Raw genomic sequence first — 16,417 nt, 5'->3', positions numbered from 1 at the left:
TAAATATATATATGTATATATATATATATGTATGTATATATATGTATATGTCGGAGAATCATTATTTTTTTTCAGAATTATTTTCTAAAATCTTCAATGTGATACCTTATTTTAAAGGTAATTGAATTCTCTTTTAACGCATGTTTTTTTTTTAATTGTATGCATTAATTAAAAAAAAAAGGAAAAAAAGAATGATTAAAAAAGGATTTCTCTTTATTAAACGATTCATTGCTTCTTGAAAAGATATTAAAACTCGTTAATTTTTTTAATCAGAGAAGTCTTTTGTGTTTTATTTTAAAAATAAATTAAGATAATTTCCTTGGAAAAGCCAATGTAAAATAAATGTACAGTAAATAGCCAATGGTCAAAGCTATATGACAAATTATAACATTGTTTAATTGCATGCAGACCATGTCATAGGTACATTTACAAAAAAAGCAATGGCTTGCAAAAAGACCGCATTGTTTTTTATATGATATGGTATATTTTTCACAACACGATAAATTTACTAGTTTATTATTAGGTGCTTATTTGTAATATTCGAGAATTTTTTTTTGTATAACTGTTGAAGCGATCTCAAATTAAATTATATAGGAAAGATACCTATGATGCACGATTATCATGTAGGTTAAAAAAAGCGACCATGAAAAAGTGTCACTTTCTTTTAAAAGGGGTAGTATTTTGAAATCTTTTTTTTTAAACCTGTAGAAAGTAAAAGTAAAGTATTTAAAAAAATTATGAATTTTTTCCGTAAATATTCGAAAATTAAATTAAAACCTTTAAATTTTATTTGGATAAGCATCAAATGACGCAACTTTGATATGACCTAACTGAACCTCTAACTTTTGAGTCTTAAAATCACAGCTCTATACGAATATTTTCTTCAAAAACATTTTGTAGTAAAATTATCACAGCGACTCCAATAAAGTAACAGCCATTCAAATAAAACTATAGCAAGGTTGTGTTATTTTATGCTGATAAGTCGGAAAATAAATGAAACTTCGTAGGGTCAAATAATCCCCATGAATAGGTGAGTAATTTATTGTGTGTTTAATTATTTTGTTCTACGGCTTTAAATAATATCAGAAAAAAGCGAATGAAAAAAGGATATAAAAAAGAGAAACTTTTTTAGCTCAATTGTTAAATAAAAATAGTAAAAAATATATTACTTTTATTAAATAAAATTGTTATTGCTTTTGTACTGATTTCCTGATTTCTGTCACCAAAAATAAGCCTAACATAAGATGAGCAAAGACAAATAAATGTGCTCCTTTTATGAATGAAAAACACCAAAATATTCCTAATTTTAGAAAGCATTCGCAATTTAATCATATCTGTCCTGATTCCACCCTATATACAACATTTCATAATTTTATACATAAACCTTTCATAATTTTTGGGTTCAACAAATCAATATTCAAATATTTTTCTTATTGACTACTAATACAAAAAGAAAAATATTTTAATTTTTCAAACAGCTTATAGTCTATTTATACCCTTCAAAACAACACGGTTCTGTACAAACCAAAAATAAAGGCAAATAATGAAATAAATATAGTTCCCAGAATTTTATTTCCGTCTGGTTACCCACCGCCGCCTCCCCTCTTCCCACAGCTTACAGTGGTGCTACAGCTAACGGTGGACTTTTACGAAACTAACGATTTATAAATAACCTGTTACTTGCGTCATCTGTCGGAAAATTTTAAAAGTTGGAAGTCTAATATGGCGGCCGACTACTTAAATCTTCGGTAAGTGTAGGGATCGATTAATGTTAGATCTTAATATAGAAGTGGGGGGGGGGGGGGGGGAGGGGGTGGTCTTACAATTTACTAATTGCGCAAAAAAGGTCAGGTCAGGTCTCAGACATTATACAAAGGGCATATATTTCCTTTTTTAAATATGCTTTATCCGCATCGCCATTTATTAACGGTCAACCAAAAAATAAAATTAGCAGATTCTTTAGTATTAGGTCAGTTCAACTATTGCTACATTTTATACGGACCATCTCTGAAAAAGATAGAAACCAATATAACTGAGAAAGTTGGTTTAACAAAAAAGTTGGTTGAGATTTATTTATGGCATAAAAAAATATGATCCTGTGTCACATAAGCTGCATGATGCCAAATGGCAAAAAATATGCAGACTATACGTAAAATGCACTCATTGGGATTTTTTTCACAATATTATTTTTAATAACAATGTACCATACTTAAGCAATAAAATAAAATTTGGAATCATGTTCACAGCTTAAACCTAAGATTTAGGGGTCTTATATCTCCACCACCACTTAAACATCTCTATTTGATAGAAGTGTTTCTTATAACGTTTTGGATAAGTATTATTATTATGTTATTTAATTTTTTTTTTAATTAGATCTTTGTCTGTAATATTAAGTATAAATATTTTAATATAATTTTTTTTGTTTCTCTCCATATTTTTGAAATGTATTACTCGTGCGATTTGATATTATTAGTATCGTTTTGTATTTGATTGTATAGGGCTTGAACTTTAAACAATTTTTAATTTCTTTCATCTCTTTTTTTGCAATTTATATATTTACTTCCTTGAACTATTGTATTGATTATGTTGCAAAAAATAAACGGTATTATTATTATTCCTATTGTATTATTGTTTCGCTTTCATTGTAAAAGCGAAAGGCAACATCAAAAAATGAAGAACACTCATTTCATTAAGTGCTCAAAATGTACTACGTTATTCGCGGGACATATAATAAAGTCTGTTCTGAAATTTCTCACAAACAATGGCAAGTATTTGTCCGCTAATACCTCTACATATGCGAGTAATTCGATCCTTTAAATCATTAATATTTTCAAGTGGGGTTTTATAACATCTGCTTTTTAAATACCCTCAAATAAAAAAATCTAGTGATGTTAAGACTGGCAATAGGGCGGGTCATTCAATTACACACCATCTACATTTCTGGAAACTGTTCATTAAGGCACTCTCGAACTGCCAAAGCGTAGTGCGAGGAGCTCCATCTTGTTGGAAATACAAATTATTTTCGTTTAGTATCCCAACACTATTTACATCCACTTGGTTTTTCAAAGATTGGACGATTGAAAGATATATTGCATTTTCGAGGAGGTCTAAATAAATTTGTCCTGTTAAATTTTCTTCCAAAAGAAATGGCCCGATGATTTCGTTACCTTAAATTTCTGTCCATACATTAATTTTTCCAGGATACTGAATGTAATCTTCTCGAAAAGTGTGGATTTTGATTATCCCAGTATCTACAGTTATGCCGTTTTACTAGTCCGTTTAGAAAAAAAAGTTGACTCGTCACTGAAGGAGATGTTCTTTACCAAATAGGGATTCTCGTTTCTTAGCTATCACTTCGCAAAATTCAATTCTTCTCTCAAAATCGTCTTCTCTAAGTTGTTGAAGGATTTGAATTTTGTAGGGAAATTTTTTTTTTTGTCAAAATTCTATGTATAGAACCTATTCAAATTAAATACTGATTTTTTTTGAAAACTTTGACACCCTATATCTCAAAATTTAAGACGTTTAGGACATACATATGTTCCTATGAACATTCATAGGAACTTTTTTTCTTAAAATGGGTCCAGAAACACCCCCTTAAATATTAGCACGTCTTTAAGGAACACCCTGTATACATATATAAACGCCTGAATGGGAGTAAAAAAGTGCCGTAACGAGTCTTTATTTAACGCAAATAAAGTCGCTGAGTCGCCTATGCATGTTTCTTATTTATCTTTTATAAAAGTTATTAAGTTGAGTTTTTCTCGAAATTCTCGTGAGACAGAAGGGTAAGCCAGATTTCAGTCATCGAACATAGGTCTCAAATTGTTAGAGACTTATTCAAGTTGTTGTCTTAATATCCTAGATTGGGCCTAGTATACTTATTGTAGATAGATTTCACCCTATTTCACCTCTAAAGTATGCAGCTGTATGTCAAAATTAAAATATAACCATTCTTAGAATTTCTATAGCTTCTCCTATAAGGCATAACTTAAGATTGATTACCTTATTTTGGTTATCCCAGCTGCTTCCACTGGCAGCGGCTTAGAACCAATTCACTACTTAATTAGTAACTCCATACTTCTTTGCCATCGCACTTTACTCTCATCTCTAGTTCTCGTATCTTTTTTTGTAATTGCTCCAATTCTTCTAAAATTGTTGTTTTGAAATTGATCATTATTTGTTTTTGTTTCATCTGAAGATCTTCTGTAAGTTGTAAATCTCGTTTCTCCTGTTTTCTGTCTATTTGTGTTACTCCTTTTTAATATCATCTTTTAAATTCAGTAAGTCTTCTTTCAGAGTTTTTTCTTTTTTCAGGTTCTCTGTTATGATCTTAATCAGGTATTCTACTTCTTTCTTAAGTTCTAATTTAAATGTTTTTAATAAATCTTTCTTTTACTTGCCTCGTTATTCTCTTTTATTGTTATCTCACTCTTCTTGTTCACCGCTTCGTTCCTCTTGTTCTTCTCCCTGCTCGTCAAACTTTTTACATTTGTCGGTCTCTATTTTGGCCTGACTTGTATTTTTCACCTGACTCATATCTTTAACTAGTAAAAACTAGACCATATACGTGAACATATCAAGCTAAACTTAAGTAGAATTCTAGAGTAAAATGGCACAAGAACTATAAAAATAGTTAACGTTTTTACATTTTGACAACAATATGATGAATCTTAAAAACACTTGCTCATCCAGCTAAATAGGCTATTCTTTAATTTAATTCTAACGATAGGTATAATCACTAACCTTAATATACCGTGTCTTTCCAGTTGATTGGGATTATTATAAGAAACTTCTGCAGAATTCGAAAAGCAGATCGGCTGCACTACATTTTGCCACTCCAATGCCACGAATAAATTTTGGCCGTTTACTCCATTTTCTGATGATGTAAAGTTTGGTACTGAATTATTGTCCATTGTCTGCTGATAATCTATAAAGGTTTAAGTTAATGTGGTTAAATTAATAAAATTTAAATTTCGATAGCGTTTTATATTTATTTATTCATTTAGATTTTTTATACAAATTTTTTTTAGCATTCTACCTTTTTCAATTTTTAGAATCAATAAAATATAATTTAAAATTCCCAGAATTAGTTTAAGATGCTTTTTTAGCTAGATTTTCAAAATATTAAGTTCCCCTAGTTTTTATAGCTATAGAAACATAATATTTAGTAGCAATAAAGCGTGTTTGTAATTTCGTTAAAGAAATAAAACTAGGGATCAGTTCATAACTTTGTATTATAATCTAGATCAATTAAGTGATAGTGACAAATGTTTTTTTATGTATTTTTAAAACTTATTAATTTCAAAATGTCTCTTAAAAGTAAAATAAAAAATAAATTATTAATCAGTCAAAGTTCAAAGTCGTGAAATAATTAGCAGTTTAAAATTTTTTTTCAAATTTTATGAAAAATTTTTACACGACTGGGCGACTATAAGTAAATATGGCTGAAATAATAAATCTCCGAAAAGTATTACAAACAACGGCGTACACCGATGTACATCGAGTGCTTTTCCAAAGCGGAATTGGCGAACAGCTAGGCATTAAGCAGTCCACTGTATCTTGCACAAAGCGAATAGTGGTAAAATAAATAATACAACAGGTCAATAGTTGGATTCACTTTCCTAAAAGTCACCACGTAATGGAAGCTAAAGAACAGTGGGCAAGACAGTTTAGATTTCCTACTGCTATTGGAGCACTCTTGACATGTCAAGATAGAGAAACCTAAACTACATGGAGACCAATACATAAAACGCACATATACATAAATCTTTTCAAAAACCTGTTGATAAACAAGGCTTACAATAAACCGTTGTTAAAAAAAAGGGTAATAATCAAGCAATGTTTTGGAAAGCTAAGACGGCGCTTTTCTATAATGAAATATTGTTGTCGGGTGACACTGGCTAATGTTCCAGCTATAATTGTAGCTTGCACCATTTTACACAATATTGCTAAGGCCTTGCAGGATACAGATTTTTAAGGCAATGTGGACGATATAGACGCCGTACTTGTCGATGGGGATAAAGAAGAAAATTAAAACGTACAACGTATCAAATCAAATCAGACTTCTTTATTTGCCCAATATATACATATATAAATTATACACAATCAATTTTACAACTATATACTATATAACCCGAGGACAAAAAGTACTACAGCGCGACCATAGTGGCCGATAACACAAAATACACAAATCATGTAAGTTTGTGCGCGGTAACCCTGTATCACCCAAACTATACATAAATAAATACATATATAAGTAAATAAGTCAATAAAATTTTCAATGGAACAGCAAATGGCAGAAAAAAAAGGCGAAAGGCGTGCGCGAGACAAAACAAGGGCAGCTAACAGTAAATATATTAATTTTACAGGATAGCCTATCTTATTTTATTTTATTTTTGCGGGAAAATCTGACAGCAGCACAGCACGCATGGCTTGGAAGAAATGTAGGTTATTTTTGCTCATTAATAAGAAATTGCTTAGCGTATTTTAGGAATCTTTTATAAGTAAATTCCTTTTCTTCATCTGGTAAATCATTCCACAATTTAATCCCTATAAACGTAAAAGATTTCTGAAAAGCTGCAGTGCGATGTTAAGGTACCCTGTATTTATTAACAAATCTTGTATGATGCTGATGTAAAAATTGATTAAATAACGCTGCAAGGTATGAGGGTTGTCCAGTTTTTAAGATTCTATGTAAAAAAGTATAAAAATGAAGTTTTCTACGGTAACTCATATTAAGGATATTTTTATTATTTAAATGAGGTTTAATATGTTCTCTAAATGGAATATTGTAAGAAAAACCCATACAGCTGTTTTATATTTTTTGTATTTGGTGTGCTAATTGCATCGTCAAAGATGAACCATAAACCACATCACCGTAGTTGAATAGCGATAATATTAAACTGTCACATAATTGATACTTTATTTTGGATGGTAGCCATTTTTTTTAATAATTAAGTATTTTCAATCTTATATAAGCAATTTTTAATTTATTATGAATATGTGCTTGAAATGTTAGCGAATCATCAAAAAGTATACCCAAATTTTTCACCTCTGAAACTGAGGCCAGAGGCATATTATCTATTTGTGGAACAAATAATTGCCTAATTCTCTCAATCTGATATTTAGCATTAAAAAATAGCATACAGGATTTAGAGGAGTTTAGTTTTAAATCATAATCATCGGAGAATTTTTTTAAATTACTCAAGTCCGTGTTAAATTTGTCAATATTTTCGTTTACATAATCTAAAGAAAATGAAGTGTATATTTGAGAATCATCAGCAATTGTTGAATTTTCGAGTTTTCAATAGAATTGGTCATATCTGCAACATATATGGAAAACAACAGAGGGCCCAAAATTGAGCCTTGAGGAACATCTGTGGCAATTGGTACAAATTCAGATCGAACGCTTTAAAAATCTCTTACAATTTCCACACAAAAGGATCTATCTATTAAATATTGTTCGAAAAATTTTACAGAATTATCAGAAAGTCCATAGTAATGAAGTTTGGCTAAAAGCATAATTGTGGCTAATCGTATCGAATGCTTTGCTGAAATCGAGAAATGCCAGGCAAGTTATTAGTTTCTTATCTTCACTGTGACGAACATCATTTAAAAGATTAACTAAACAAGTAGAGGTGGTGTAATCAGATCGGAATCCTGACTGGCATGATGGGATAAAATTTGACGTGTTTAGAAAGTCGTACAATTATTTATTAATATGTTTTTCAAGAAGTTTAGAAACTACCGAAAGAATACTGATCGGTCTTAGATCCTTTAGTCCTTTAGGATTCGTATTTTTAGCTAGCGGTTTCACGATTGCTTTTTTCCATGAAAATGGAAAATAACTTTCTAAAATACAGGAATTTATTATATTTAATAAGGGTGGAATGCAGTATGGCAAGCAAAGTTTAATATCCCTCACTGATATACCATCATCGCCAATTGCTCCAGTAGATATACGATTCAGAATCTTTAACAGGGAATTCTCGTCTATAAGCGTAAAATTTAGTTTGATATTAACATTGGGATGGACATTTGAATGATAAAAAAAGATTTTGTCATTTGACGCAGAGTTAGGAGCTTGAAAAGTAGATGAAAAGAAGTTGCATATCGGTTCTGGATCACATAATTCATTGGGAATTTCAACTGTCTTATTGGATGATATATTTAATTTTTTAGCATTGTCCCATAAATCTTTTCCTTTTTTTGAAGAAAATTGGTTAAAATAAGTAGTTTTCTCCCGTGTAATAACATGTTTTGTAAAATTTCTTAACTGTCTATAATATTTAAAAAACAAAACTTTGGGTTACTTAGAATAGTTACCCAAAGTTTTGTTTTTTAAATATTTCTTGTGTGCCTTATCCCTTAAACGCATTAAAAGTTTTATGTTTTATATTATCAGTTATCCAGGGCATAAAATTTTTCTCTTTAACTAATTCTTTTGAAGTGCAGCGTGCTTATTTATTAAATATAATATATTTGTATTAAAAATATCTAATTTTGTATCAAATTGTTTGTGAAATAAATTCCGTTCCACTCTATTTGCTCAGCATCTCTGCGAAAATCCTCAGGACTAATGTTTTTATAATTACGGTATTTTAAATGTTTTACTTTGTTTTGTATTTTTGGAAAATTGAATATGACGTATACTAAATTATGGTCGGTTAGGCTTCTTGACACAGGTATAGAAACGGCTTTTATCACTTCAAGTTCTTGACTTGAAATAATCACATCAATAAGACTTGACCTATTTATCAATAAATTATGGTGTGTAGGTTCAGTTATTAATTGTTTTAAGTTGAAAACATTTAAAACATTTTTAAGGTTTCTTGTATTCACATTTTCATTTAGTAAATTAATATTTATATCACCAAGTAACAAAATATAATCGCAAAGCGTCATTGCTTGCGCCAGTACATATTCTAACATATCAAAAAAAGTGACGGTTTTTCCAGAAGATGGTGTATATATAGTAAGGGCATATGATGTTCAAAATCTGGAGAATTGACATTGTCGAATATTATTCGAGAAAATTGTAAAGATTTTTTTATATAAAATCCAACTCTCCCTCCAATGCCAACTCTATCCTCTCTCACGAAATTATAGCCCGGTATATTATAAAAATTACTATCACAATTTGAAGACAACCAAGTTTCCGAAAGGCCTAGAATATCAAACGCATAAGAAAATAAATAATTTTTAAATTCATCAAGGCCTATGTTTAAGGACCTTACGTTCAAATGAGCAGCAACAAAATTATTTATCCCGATAAAATTATCATCAACCAGGGCGCTACGCATGTCGTCATCCCGCAAAATATCGCGTTCATCCATCAGAAATCCCCATCAGCACTCCCCCGCACGTCGCCACATACCCCAAAATCCACCACAGAGACTTATCCATCAAAAATATTACCTATGTATAAATAATAATAATGAACACTAAAAACTAATTCTATATCACAAGTAATAAAATATATAGAATTAACAGAGCACGCAATATGCCCGTCACATTGCATCCGATCAGAAACTTACCGGGTGCTTCAATTATATAAAAAAAAAATACATATATATATATATATATATATATATATATATATATATACAGGGTGTCCCGAAATTACATCGCAATATTTTACCAGCCGCATCTTTGTCTAAAAATAAGACAAAAAGTCCATATACAGTATGGTTCAAAAGTGCATCGTTTTTAAGTTACAGGGTGTTTTATGAATCATGTTAAAGATGGTTTTTTGTTAATATATCCGGAACGCCTAGTTGTAATCTTTTGAAATTTTCAACATTTACTATTGGTTTTATTAAAAACTGATATTGCAACCATTTTTGCCAAAATGTGTACAGGGTCGTGTAAAATAAGTGGTCGGTAAAGTTTAAATTGTTTAAACATTTTTTCTAGCAACTCCGTGATAATTTTGGTATTAGAATTGAAAAGAACAAATATTTTTACATAAAAAAGGTGCTCTTGTCTAATTTCAATAGGAGCTTCCGTTTTCGAAAAAATCAATTGTTAATAAATCATGAATTGGTATTTCAAAAAGTAACTATAAATAACATCTTGTAAAATAATAGTTGGCAGTGTTTGGTGACAATTAGTTTATTTGTTAAATTTTGTTTAACGTTTTGTTGACATTTCACATTTTTTAAATTTGCTTTGGCAAAGTAAATTAGTTTTTTTTTGTGATTCATTTTTCAAAAATTATGGACAGATTTACAAATCAAGAGTTAGCTGACATGCATTTTGTTTATGGTTTGTGTAATGGCAGTTCTTTAGCGGCTATCCGTGAGTATCGCCGAAGATTTCCCCTAAGACATGTTCCAGATCGTCAAGTTTTTATAAACACTCACCGAAATTTATGCAATAACGGAAGTTTTCAAAGAGCTCGTGGACAAGGCAGACCACAAGAAGATTATAATTTAGAAAAGGTTTTAAATGTTTTTGAAGAAAATCCGGGGGCAAGTATAAGAAATGTGTCAAGAGCCACACATATCCCTCGCTCTATAGTAAGATCCCAAGGGTTACATCCGTTTCATTACCAGCGGGTCCAAGATTTAGAGCCAGACGATTTTCCAATTTTGTTAGTGGGTAATTAATAATCCAAACTTAATTCCTTCCATTTCATGGACGGACGAAGCCACTTTCACACGAAATGGTTCATTTAACATGCATAATATGCATTTTTGGGCAGATCAAAATCCAAGAGCCATAAGCGTAGTAATTTTCAAAGAAGGTTTCCAGTAAATTTGTGGGCGGAATTAATCGGGGACCAACTTATTGGCCCGATAGAATTACCCAATCGGCTAACTTCGGAGAATTATCTTTATATGCTGGAAAATAATCTTGTGGAGCTTCTGGAAGAAGTTCCTCTTATCTTACGCCAAAAAAAAAATAATTTTTCAACAAGACGGAGCGCCTGCTCATTTTAGTCGCAATGTGCGTGAGTGAATGAATAACCATTTTCCTGAACGTTGGATTGATCGAGGTGGTCCTATAAATTGGCCTCCTCGATCTCCAGATCTAACTTCGTTAGATTATTATTAATGGGAACATTTAAATGAGTTGGTATATGCCGTGGAGATAAATATCCATGAACAACTGATGCAAAGGATTAATTGGGCTGTTAGTGAAATAAAGAGAAATCCATTTTTTGTTTTAAGGGCTACTCGCGAAATAACGCGTAGGGCAAGATTGTGTCTTCAGCAAAATGGAAAGCACTTTGAACATTTGTTGTAATTTGTGCTTTTTTGTTTGGTGTTTTTATGATTTTTTTTACGTAATAAATTAATTGTTCCTTTTTTTTACCTATTCAATTACATTAAAAAAAAAACAATTGAACTCGAAAAACAATTTTTGATCTTAAATAAAGTATTTGTGATAGTCTTAGGTCATGTTTATCCACAACGGATTTTTAAGATGCTTTTTAATTTTATTAACTGTTACCAAAATAACTTTTAACGCGTTCTCTTTGCAAAACATTTACATCTAATTTTTTCGAAAACGGAAGCTCCTATCGAAATTAGACAAGAGCACCTTTTTTATGTAAAAATGTTTGTTCTTTTCAATTCTAATACCAAAATTATCACGGAGTTGCTAGAAAAAAGGTTTAAACAATTTAAATTTACCGACCACTTATTTTACACGACCCTGTATTCATTTTGGCAAAAATGGTTGCAATATCAGTTTTTAATAAAACCAATAGTAAATGTTGAAAATTTCAAAAGATTACAAATAGGCGTTCCGGATATATTAACAAAAAACCATCTTTAACATGATTCATAAAACACCCTGTAACTTAAAAACGATGCACTTTTGAACCATACTGTATAGGGACTTTTTGTCTTATTTTTAGACAAAGATGCGGCTGGTAAAATATTGCGATGTAATTTTGGGACACCCTGTATATATATATATATATATACCTACATACATATATGCATTAAGGAATACCTAAATTATAATAAGTTCTGTACCTAGTAAAAAACTAAGCCTTTCTTATTGCATATTCTAGCCCATATATTTTAATATTGAAAAATAAATCTTAGATTATAGAGACAAAAAAAAAATAATAAAAATAAATTTTAAATAATAAAAGCCAAACATTTACTTTAGGTTAATCAAATATACTATGCAATATTATCCAACCCTTTCCTATTTATTCAGAAACCATGCGAAGAGGAAAATGAAACAAAACAAAAAAAAATAAAAATAAAGTACCAAACATTCATTATTCCAATTATACTGCCTTTAACCAATGACTTACAAGTTCTTTAAATATGGAAATAACCATCCGTTTTGAAGTCGGCAAGCTCTGATTGCGAGGAAATGCGATGCACAACATTTTTCACTTTTATATACACGTTTCCATTGAGTACCCACGCATCCTTTTCGAACAAACGAACAGCACTAGTTAGTAAATTAAGACGTGTCTTAGTTAAGTCTTCTTTAATTTGTATACCGGAACCTTTCAAAAGTTTACGATTTTTAAGTACCGATACCTGTGAAATATCGGTGGAAAACCGCACGAGAACTGCAGGCGGCTTATCACTAGGCATTTTAGGTGCGATCCGGTGACAATTTTTTATCCCGGTATGCGGTATGTTTACCTTTAATTTAGTATTTATAAGTGAGTGAACTTTTTCATGCAAATGTTCTCCTTCTTCCATTTTTACGCCGAATATGCGTATATATGGATTGCGCAGCGACTGTTCTTGATTATCGATGAGCTCCTTTAGATGCTTGTTTTCATTCTTCAAACTTATAACCTTAGTATTTATGGAGTCGATTATTTTTCGCTGATTTTCTAGTTGCGGTTCAAACTGTTTCTTTATGACGTATGATACCTTTTCTACTATTTCATTTAAAAATTTATCATTGAAAGTGCTAACGATGGTTAATTTAATTTCACGCATATCCACTGATGACAGTCCCATGTTTTTGGCGGGAGAGGCAAGATCCTCAGAAAAACACTATTAAAATTAAACTTTTCACTTAAATCGTCAGCTATTACGAAAATTATGTATCACTACTGTTGTTTAAATACACATTTAACTTTTTCCTGCTCTTTTATACTTTAGTAATTAGAAAAATTGTAGAGCACTGTGACAGGCTAACACTACTCGCTCTAGCGCCATCTCTCACCCCTAGCGCCATCTCTCATCCCAATCTGTATCCGCGCTCAGACAGTACGTGAAGCTTTAGCTAATATAATTCTAAATTATATATAAACGCATAGTGTCTGTTGATGTATGTGTTTGCAATAAATCTTTATTAAGTGTAAACCCAAAGTAATTAGAATACAATGTTAAGTAATATTAATATTTACAGACATACATATATCTTTATTATTATTTATACATATTGATTGCTTACAATTGTCAGTAATATGTAAATTTACAGCCCGATTCCTCTTATCAGAAGTTCTTGAAATTATTCCTTAACTTCTCTGATACGTTATATAAAAAATAAGAAAATAAACAATAGCAAAACAAACAAAAATTAAATAAAGTGACTACGCGTAGCTGAAAATACAAATTAAGAAAATAATAACAGTTTTTGAAAAACTTATACTCATATTTATCAAAATTAGGTATATTCTTGCATAAATAATAATTTGGCCCAAAAATAAGATGTTCCAACCTTTTTTGCTTCTAATTCCTCCAACTAAACAAATTATAATTTTAGTCACGAGAAACTTGCAGTAAAGTACAGGTTCGCATACGTCTGTCCATCTGATCGTACTATTTGCACGACATCCCGTTTCATTTTACTTTCATAGTACTTTCTTTGTACTGGGGTAGTTTGTAGCTGCTCCAGTAAAACTAACCATGGCAACTCAGGACAACTTTTGAGTTTCCTCTGTTTTGCCTGGTAGTTGCCTGGCTGTCGCCTGTTGAGGCAGTGGCATAGGTGTAGCGGCCATATCTATTTTTTTTCTCGTAGGTCCACACTAGGACAAGGCGTAGTGACTGTATCTCTAGACGATGTACCCGAAGATATACCGTACCGTATGATTTGGCTTCTGCGATGAAAAAAAATTTTAATTATATTTGACGATAGCACGACCGACAATGATCTTTACCTGCTGCTTTTGCCACTATTAGATTTGCATCCCCCTCCATGGCCTCATATAATGTTTTTTCCTATAGGACAATTTGAATAGGTATATTACCCGTTTTCTTCACATCCGTGTTCTTTTTTATTCGGGCCTTCATATTATTAACTTTTTTCATTAGATGTCCAGCGCTCTTTAACTACTTACTAAGGATCTCCGGATATTTGTTGATTTCATTTGCTATGAATTCCAGAACCTGCACCTTACTATCACTTTCACGAGCAACATCATCTTAGGATTACGACATTTTGAATACTGTATAATCGTGTGTAGGTATAGCAAGTCGCTACAACTACATAAACTTTAGGCCAAAACACGCCAATTTTTTTTTATTTACAACAATAAAAAACAAGGATAAGTTATGAACCATGAAACCGCTTACTAATATATTTTTTCCTTTAATTGGCATAACTTAATTCTTTGCTTATTTTAAAAATATTAGTTTACTTATAGGAGCAGATGCATTAAAATTATATAGATAGATTTTAGACTCTGTTAAGTTAGTTATAAGTCACGCTGTAACTTTTGAAAATAAAATTGTTAGAAAGGTTTTTTTGTCATTCACAATCATAACTGGAGGAGCCTTACAAAAATTTGTCAAACGATAGCCATAGCGGAATTGATCGGTTTATCGGCATCGACCTCCATCTTCTACCGAATCTACGAAGGGCACCACAGGAAGCAGTCACACTTCGACTTAATCTATTGAGAATCGAACGGTTAGCGAAGGTCCAACCTCGACCCCCATAGACTTGGGAGCACATATATCGGCTTCTATAGGCAACATAGAATAAGTGAGACTAAGAGTATGCAGCTTCTCATCGTTGGATTATTGCTGTAAGTGCTCGCTTTTCTTAAATTTGTCTTTATATTTGCCTTTTATTTTGCCCGTTATCTTGTACCATTATTCCATGTTTGCATATCGCAAAACTTTTAAAATCTAATTTTTTTTTACGGAATACAGGTATATGATTTAGATTATTATAAATCTAAGTTAAGTGTATACATTATTTTTAATATTTTTGCTTCTTACCTAATGATTTTTTATGTCTGAAATTATTGACAATCTTCTTGCTAGACTAGAATAACTAAGTGTATCTTCTGATTTTAACCATTCTAACATCGATCAAATTTTTAACGTCGCTGATATCAATAATCTAACTCCTTTACCAGAAGAGAATTCTGAAAATACAGAATCCAGAAATATGCCTGATATGCAACTTTTGAAATACCAAGCGGATAATATCCCGCACTTTGATGGAAATCCTAGGTTACTTCAAAGGTTCATAACAGAATGCGAAAATTTTATTAAAAACTTTTAGAATGCTCAAAATTTTGAAGATCCAATTAACCTAACTTTAATAGACACTATTCTCAGTAAATTAAAGGGAATCGCAGCCGAGCTGATGCCCTAAATTAAAAGTTAATACTTGGGCTTTAATTAAAGATCCTTTAAATTTAACTTTCGCGGATTAAAGTGCGTCTGACTGATCCAAGACCTTATTTCTAAAGATCATTTAAAAATGAACATCCATTATAGTTTGCAATGAGAATCCAAGACGGGGGTTTTTTATTTGCAAAATTAAGTACATTTATTATTGACAATAATGAAAGAAAAATAAAAGTCACTTATGATGATTTGGCAATTAAAACATTCTTAGTCAGTTTAAAATATCATATGCAGCTAATTGTTAGACTTAAGAATCTAAGTAATTTAGAACAAGCGCTAGACAGAATCTTGAAAAGACATAGATTTAAATTATATATAGTAATATATAATTATATACAGATCGTGTTTTCGTTCGTTACTTATAGGAAACCGCATAGAGGCGAAATTTTATAACGTCGCCCGTGTACGAGTGCCTGCGACAGAGCACCGCCCCGGCCGGCCCGAGGACGCCGGACGGGATTAGTAAACATCTGACTTTCGTGGGAGTTGCGTCGTTTGGCGACAAAATGTCCCAAAATATTACGCGAAAATTCAGGCATTTTTAAAATATTTATTCTAATGCGGATTTTACAGACATGACAATGTGTAAAACCCGCATAGAATTGTAATCTTAAAATGTTTAATATGCTGTGTTTTGCATAATGAAAATTAAAGGGTTATTCTAATAAAAAATAAAATATCAACTCTGATAAAAATATAATAAAGAATCAGAAATAAAACTCTAATAAACAAACTTAACAACATATAATTTTTTAAATAAAAGGCTCAACTAAACCGCCTTCTTTCGCTAAACAAAAACTTAATCTATCGTAAAAGCTATTTCGCACCTCTAAAAG

General features: G+C 31.1%; 2 protein-coding genes across 3 annotated transcripts in view; one reads left to right on the top strand and one right to left on the bottom strand.

Moving 5' to 3' along the window:
• The window catches only part of LOC126750624 (uncharacterized), a 353,062-nt gene that overhangs the window by 174,323 nt on the left and 162,322 nt on the right, over positions 1-16,417 (top strand). The window lies entirely within an intron of this gene.
• LOC126750620 (homeobox protein ceh-37-like) overlaps positions 1-16,417 on the bottom strand; it is a 152,390-nt gene that overhangs the window by 63,947 nt on the left and 72,026 nt on the right. For both annotated transcript variants that reach the window (XM_050460273.1, XM_050460274.1), the window contains exon 5: positions 4,747-4,930. In XM_050460273.1, the coding sequence (XP_050316230.1) occupies positions 4,747-4,930 (184 nt within the window). The remainder of the gene's footprint in view (positions 1-4,746; positions 4,931-16,417) is intronic.

The sequence above is a fragment of the Anthonomus grandis genome, chromosome 2 (genome assembly GCF_022605725.1).
Source record: "Anthonomus grandis grandis chromosome 2, icAntGran1.3, whole genome shotgun sequence".
NCBI classification, from domain to species: Eukaryota; Metazoa; Arthropoda; class Insecta; order Coleoptera; family Curculionidae; genus Anthonomus; species Anthonomus grandis.
This window is presented reverse-complemented; position numbering and strand designations above follow the sequence as displayed.